The sequence below is a fragment of the Arachis hypogaea genome, chromosome 16, assembly GCF_003086295.3.
Source record: "Arachis hypogaea cultivar Tifrunner chromosome 16, arahy.Tifrunner.gnm2.J5K5, whole genome shotgun sequence".
Classification (NCBI taxonomy): Eukaryota; Viridiplantae; Streptophyta; class Magnoliopsida; order Fabales; family Fabaceae; genus Arachis; species Arachis hypogaea.
The window spans coordinates 6928011-6935363 of record NC_092051.1 but is presented as its reverse complement, the minus strand read 5'-3'; the positions used below and the strand labels follow the sequence as shown (position 1 = coordinate 6935363).

Here is a 7353-nt window from a genome sequence, read left to right as displayed (position 1 = left end):
GATCTATTTTCTTACGTCAACCAGTGACACTTGTTCTTCTCAGAGTGATACTAATACTACATAAGCTAAGGCAAAATAATTAATTAAAGATCTACGTAAATAAGGTATCAAAGTACGTACGCATATACCATAAGTTCCCAACTTTGGATGCAAATTAAATTTACTAGTAATTTGAACGAAAGTTCTTAGCAATAAGCCATTAAGACCACTACTTGTCTGTGTTCCTCAAGCATTAATTATATTAAACGAATCATTTATTTAATCGTAGTTCTTCTCCTACGTACTAGTAGCTATTAGAATAATCAATAATTAAATAATCCTAAAACGGTTCTTAATGCGCTGGCGATTCTTAAGCCTTAATCACCGTTCTCGAACGGCTTAACAGTACTACGCTATATATACAATAGATTTATGGATTTTTAATTGAAATAAAATAAAAAAATATTATTTTTTCAAACCTAATTTTTTAACTTTAATCTTTTAAATACGATTTTTTTTTTTTGCATTTAGAACAAGTTTCCTACACTCCCGGCGAATTCTATAATTGAAAAAGTCTAAAGAACCAACAACTTTATTAAATTTTGGCCAGCATGTAATCAGCGAAAGAAAAGTGAGTAATTCCATACAATTGGATGAAATTTCACACCATATATTAAAAACATTATTGATGACTACAATCACAAAAATTGTTGGCCCCCTATTACTCCTCATTTATATAGAATTCGCCTGACCTGGCAAACTTCTATATTTTATTATAGAGTTCGCCTTATCTCCCAACGATTTTCAATATGCTTCTTGGTATATATTACAATTTACAACTAACAAAATTGAATTAGTCTCGTGGTTAATTCATTAGTGTATTTAAGCAAAATGTCAAAAATTTGAATTCCGACATAAAAAAATACTGGCAAAAAAAAAACAACAATACTAAAAAAAAATTTAAATTTATTTTATTTGATATTTATTAATTCTAATGATAATTAATAAAAAAATTAATAAAATAAATTTTGACTGTTTTTATTTTGTTATTTTATTATCAAATATTAAAAAAAATGTATATATTCATCAAGTGGCATAGATCACAAATTAAAGTAAACTATATCCAAAAAAATTTGAACCGGGCAAGCGGGTATCTTATCCCAAGCAAGCATATCCAGAAAAGAAAAAAGAACGATTGCATGCTATTACTGCATTTTTTTACTATTTAATTCTTTTTATTTTTTCCACATACAGGAAAAAGATAATTAATGGCATAGTCCTTTAAATAAACTAAAAGCGAAAGGGCAAAAATGGAAATAAGGGAACACCATTTTTCACACCTTATATATATAAATATAAGAGAGAGCATAGTATAGTTCTATATCCACCTGCCACAAAGAAAAAGAGAAAAAATGTTTAGCCACTCATCAAATCTGAGAAGCAATAATATTAATAATAACAATAATCTTCAAGTATTCTCAGTGAAAGCATCAACACTACCATCATCATCATCATCTTCAACAACTTCAACCTTAAGCTCAATGAAACTAAAGAGAATCATCCACACCCTAATAGTCTCCCACATGTGTAGAATCATTCGTGCATTATCTAAGGTCAAGGAATTTATGCTTGACATTCTCAATAACCCTACCAATAATATTATTCACTTTCCCTACACTTCTTCTTCGTCGCAAAAAAAGCGTCGCAATAAGATTATAATGGGGTCTTTTAGGCTTCATTACAATTGGTGCTCTTCGAAATCGTCGCATGTTTTGCCGGTTCCTCAACGGGTCTATGAAGGGTTATGCTGTGAAGAATCATCATCAACAACTCAGAGTAACAATGGTGGTGAGGATTGTCCCGATTTGCAACTTGCAGGGTATCTAAGGTGGCTTGAGGAGAAGAAGGTTCAAGAAGTAGGTGAAGAGAAAGAGAAAGAGAAAGAGAAAGAGATGAATGAGATTGATGTGTTGGCTGAAATGTTCATTGCGAATTGCCATGAGAAGTTCAGGTTGGAGAAGCAAGAATCTGATAGAAGGTTTCAAGAGATGTTAGCTCGAAGCATGTGAATTTGAAAAACAAAGAAACAAAGAATGAAAGAGAGATGAATAATAATGTTGTGTTTTTGGATCCATGTTTTTGCTAATTAATTTTCTTGCTTTTGCTATATAGTTCACTTCACTACTTACTCACCTTGTTAATTTCTTTTATTTCCTCTATCTTCTCACATTGGAATTTGGTTTGTTAATGATTAATTGTTATGATTAGTGTGGGAAATAGGGTTAATTAATCATATGTGTATCTGATCTGCCTTTTTTGTTTGCAACTTTAATTTTCAAAAGATCAGAGAAGGGTACATCACTAATCAGAGATGGGAACTTGTGCAATATAATTCTCTTCTCTATCTATGTCTTCACATACCCATCATGCTCATGCCTTTAACTTTTTAACTTGCAATTCTTTTCTTCCTTTTTTTTTTTAATTATAAATTTTCATAGCACTTTGCTAGTTTGTTGTTTCATATTAAGATATCTACTTCTTCGTCTTTGTGTGAATTTTTTGAATTTGTGTATTTTTTTTTATTGATTTTATGTTAAATTTTTTTTCATAGTCAACAAAATTGAATTCTAAATTTTTAAGTCATAAAAATTTTGATATTATGTGATGAAATTATTTTTTTAATTTAAATTAATAAAAAATATATAAATAATTATATCTCTAATAGTATTTTTTACAATTTTTCACTAAAAAAAAACCTATGTGGATCTACTTAGCAATTCTTTGATGTAGCAATGCAAGAGTTATGTTTATATATGACATATATAAAGGAAACTATTATTTACATATCATCTTTAGAAATCTTAGCTTATAAATTTGGTAATTCGTAGACATATATAATTTAAAATTTTAATTTTGTTAGAGAACTAATAATTTTTTATCAACAATAAAGAGAAATAAAAATACATTATTAACCGGAAAAAAAACTATCAGAAGAAGTGTTTAATAAGTATTTACTTTTCAAATGTGAACTAAGTTTTAGGATATATGGATTCTCTTAAGCAAAAATAAAAAAAAAATAATGAAAAAAAAAAAAGCCATATAGATTTATACGGCTCCTTGTCTTCCGGACACATATATATAACTAAATTGTGGGGAATACATTTTATCCATTGTCAAAACGAATTTTGGCATTGCTTGCTTGTTTCTTAGTGCATGCTTGGTTGCTGCCAAAAAAAAACATAAACATCATGTTTCTTCTACATATATATTATTATTATTATTGCCATAGTTGTATTAACTATATGATACATTATTGTGTGAAATATTTTGCGTTTCCTAATGAAAATATAAACCTAACATTTTTTTTTCTTATTCTTTATGGTATTTATTTATTTATTTACCTGCCCCTAGCTAGTTTCATCTCCCATTGTATTAATTTCTTGGGAGAGTATGATATTTTAACCCTTGAAGCTTCCTACTTCCAACTTTCCTACCGTATCTCATGCTGATTGCACATATCTTAGGCACATGTCAGTTTTAGGCCACATGATATGAATTTATGACCATGGTTTTTTTTGCTACCTTCATTTTCATAACAAGTTTTGTTTCTATATGCCACTTCTTCAATTAAGAGTGGACTCATTCTCACCTACTCCAACCTTATAGTCCCCACATATATTTTAGAGTGAATATGCCATCCGACCTTATAATTAATTCGAAAGGACAACGAGGTCTTCAAAAAAAAAAATATCCAATTCGGTCTTTGATTTTTTTTTAGATTGATTAGTTCCTGTGCCAAAAAAATAATATTGACTTTTTTTTTGTACAGGGACTTCGTTGTCCTTTCGAGGTAATTATCAGAAGTCGGGTTAGATTTATTTTTTGTCAAGAACTTCGTTGTCTTTCGAAATAATTGTCAGGGACTATTTTGGGTTTTTCTCTATATTTTTACCCTTATTCCTTTTTTTTTTGTTTGGGGTAAGAAAAAGTTGAAAAAGGAAAGTGAGATATTATTAGGAAAGGTACAAATTAAAATATGCTTTATGTACCACACTAGGCGGAATAGAAGAAGATATACAGTTCTTCTTGGGGTTCATGCCTTCATGGTCATGAATAGAATCTTATTATTAATCTTAATTAACACTGATTTAGATGATAATTATATTAAAATAATTATGATGGTCCCCTGTTAGGTATAGATAAGTGCATAGATCATGATGCACGCATCCAAACTCGCTACAGGACAGCTAGACATACATAGGTTAATTATTGAAACAAAAGATGATGATATATAGTTATAGTAGTGATAGATCCAACATATATAGTACCCTTTTCATCCAAAATCATGTTTTGCAAGTAAAGTAATAATATTAAATGAATAAGCTTATCGAGTTTAATTTGATGCTGTGATATAGTAAAATATTTTACGTGATCGTTAAATTATATATTCATGCTTTTAAATAATTATTCATGTAATTAATATAAAATATAATTATTTTTATTAATGTATTATATATAATTAAATATATGTATAAAATTATTTTATATTATTGGTAAATTAAAATTAAATTGTAAGTTTGTCAACTATTTTAAAGATATTCTTGTGATGATAATCTAAACGTGCGTGGACTAAATTTTTTTAATGATTCTTGAAATTTATAATTTTTATTATTTTAGTTTTTTAAATTTAAAATTTACTATATTGATAATTGAGATTTAGTTTTAAGCATCATATTAATGTTTGAAGTCTTTTCAGTGTTGAGTCAACAAACAGAAGGTTAAGACTTACTAAGTTTTTTTTTATTTAGTTTTTAAATAAGACAAAAATGATATCGTTTTATAGAATGAAAAGAAATATAATGATTTTCAATCATATAAATTCTTTTTTTTTTTTTGTTTTTATCTTGTTTAAATGTTAAAATAAAGTAGTCATGTGTCTAACATGACAAATTAAAATTAATTTAACATTTAATTTGTTAATTATTAGGTACTAAAAAAAGTCTAAAAACTAATATAATATCAAAAACTAAATTTCAAGAACTAATATAGATAATTTTAAATTTAAAAAATTAAAATAATAAAAACTGTAAATTTGAAAACACATACACTTTAGAGATTTAGTCTCGGAACGTGTTGTGTCTTACTCGAATATATAGAATAATGGAAAAAAATATAACGTTCAGGAAGAAAAGGAAGAAAAGTGAAACCTTATAACCTTAAAGGAAAGAGCACATGTCAATGACAAGGGCACAAGTCATTGATGTCATATGCTGATGCATTTAAACCAATAAAGGTGACAATGTGACATCTTTAATCATATCATTCAGCTTAATTAGCTAAGGATGAAGGACGACATTTATTTTCATTCCTCTACATATATAGCAAAATTGAAAGTTCTACATAAAATCTTAATAAAGTTCTTACCATAATACACATTAATTAGTAAAACTATACTCTATATGATTGATACTACTTTAATTTGTTCATGGTGCATCACAAATTGCATATGCCAGCTGCATTCGTGTTGGTGTGAATAATGGTTAAATTTGTCTTTTAGTTCTAATGAATTAATAGTGGATGGGTCCCTGAAAATCAGAAGCATGAATTTCCACTAACTAATTAACTTTTAGTATAGTTTATTAATTGCAAGAATAATTAATTATTAATCTTAATTTAGGATAGGGGTCTAGGACTTCCTGTCTAACTCGTGTTGGATCTTGAAGCTCCATGTAAGCAACAGATACGACAATAATAAATAATAATAATTAATACAATTAATTAATAAATCTATATTTGTGGAAAATAAACTAATAAGAAAACAAATATTTGTCTGCTGGTTGAGCCATGTTATGCTTCCGCTGTCTTAGGAAGACACCAAGTACAATAATTAAGTAATTAATTAGATATTTAATAATTTGCGTAATGAAATATGCTCGAGTAATATATCAATCTTGAATCTTATGCTTAACATGATGATTACACTAATGTTAATACAAACGTTGAAAAGGAATCTTTTATATACAGAGAGTTTAATTTTCATGCATTAACAATATAAAACATTTTATACGGTCGTACAATTACAATCGTTCTCTTAAATAATTATTCACGCGATTAATATAAAAAGTAGTTATTTTTTGGTTAAATTACACAATTGATCCTACACTTTTAAAAAAATTATAAATTAATCCCTATACTTTAAAAGTTTGTAATTGAATCCCTAAAGATAATTAAAATTTGTAATTTACTCTCAATCGTTCAAAAAGTATTTGATTTAACAAAATATTCTCAGTATATTTTCTATTTTAACATAATATTATCAGCATATTCTGAAAATATTCTGTTAAATCAACACTTTTTGACCAACAGAGACTAAATTGCAAATTTTAATTCTCTTTAGAGATCCAATTACAAATTTTTAAAGTGTAGGGACCAATTTATAATTTCACTAAAAGTGTATGGACTACCTGTGTACTTTAACCTTATTTTTACTAAGGTAGTGTTTGTTTTGAGGTACTGAGACAGAGATTGAGAGACTGAGACTCAGTATCATATTTGTTGGCTCAGAGACTGGTACTGAAATTTTTGTCTCTGTCCCTAAAATTTCAGTATTTCAGTACCTCCAAAAAGTGAGGACACAGGAGACTGAAATTTTTAGAGACAGAGACTGAAACTTTAATAACATTTTATACCTAAAATACCCTCATTTCAATTAATTAATTTCAATTTTACCTTTTGTACAAATTAAATTAGAGTTTCATTCTTGTTTTAATTTCTATCTCCCACTTTGTACCAAACAGAATACTGAGATTTATTTCTGTCTCTGTCTCTTAGTCTCTGTCTCTCAGTCTCAATCTTTTAGTCTCTATCTCTCCACCAAATGTTACCTAATATAACATTATTTGATTTAATACACGTGTAAAACTATTTTATACTGATAGTATTTAGATCAAAATTAAATTCATACCTATATATATAGTTTCAATTTGATGATGATGTTATTATGATTTGGATGAGTTAGTTCAAGTATGGAGTTAGGGGAAGTGAAGACTAGTCAATGAGAGTTGAGAATCCTTTTGCAATGACGTACAGGGTTCTTAGTACACAGTAAAAGAAGATGGAATTGATGCCTTCTTTCTTTTTATTCTTGTTTATGTGTTCCCCTTTATTCCAAAACTTGTTTGGCTTAGCTTGCTTTATTATTAGAGAGACATGGATATGGAAAAAGCTTTAATAGAGTGAAACCCGCTGCCTATGGTCTCTTTTAATTTGGTAGAAACTCCCTTTAAACATAAAATTAAAGTGAATATGCCTGCCTCCAACATCTTCCCATTTTATTCCAAAGATAGGATCGATCAAATCATCTAGAGAATAATC

At 28.0% G+C, this 7353-nt stretch overlaps 1 protein-coding gene across 1 annotated transcript; it reads left to right on the top strand.

Annotated features, from left to right (window-relative positions):
- The first annotated feature begins 1357 nt into the window (after positions 1–1357).
- Positions 1358–2272, top strand: LOC112759032 (uncharacterized). Its single transcript, XM_025807846.3, has one exon. The coding sequence runs from the start codon at positions 1392–1394 to the stop codon at positions 2046–2048; it is 657 nt and encodes a 218-aa protein (XP_025663631.1). The 5' UTR covers positions 1358–1391; the 3' UTR covers positions 2049–2272.
- The last annotated feature ends 5081 nt before the right edge of the window (positions 2273–7353 follow it).

Coding starts and splice junctions, on each gene's coding strand:
- LOC112759032 (XM_025807846.3), top strand. CDS start 1,392: ATGTTTAGCCACTCATCAAATCTGAGAAGCAATAATATTAATAATAAC.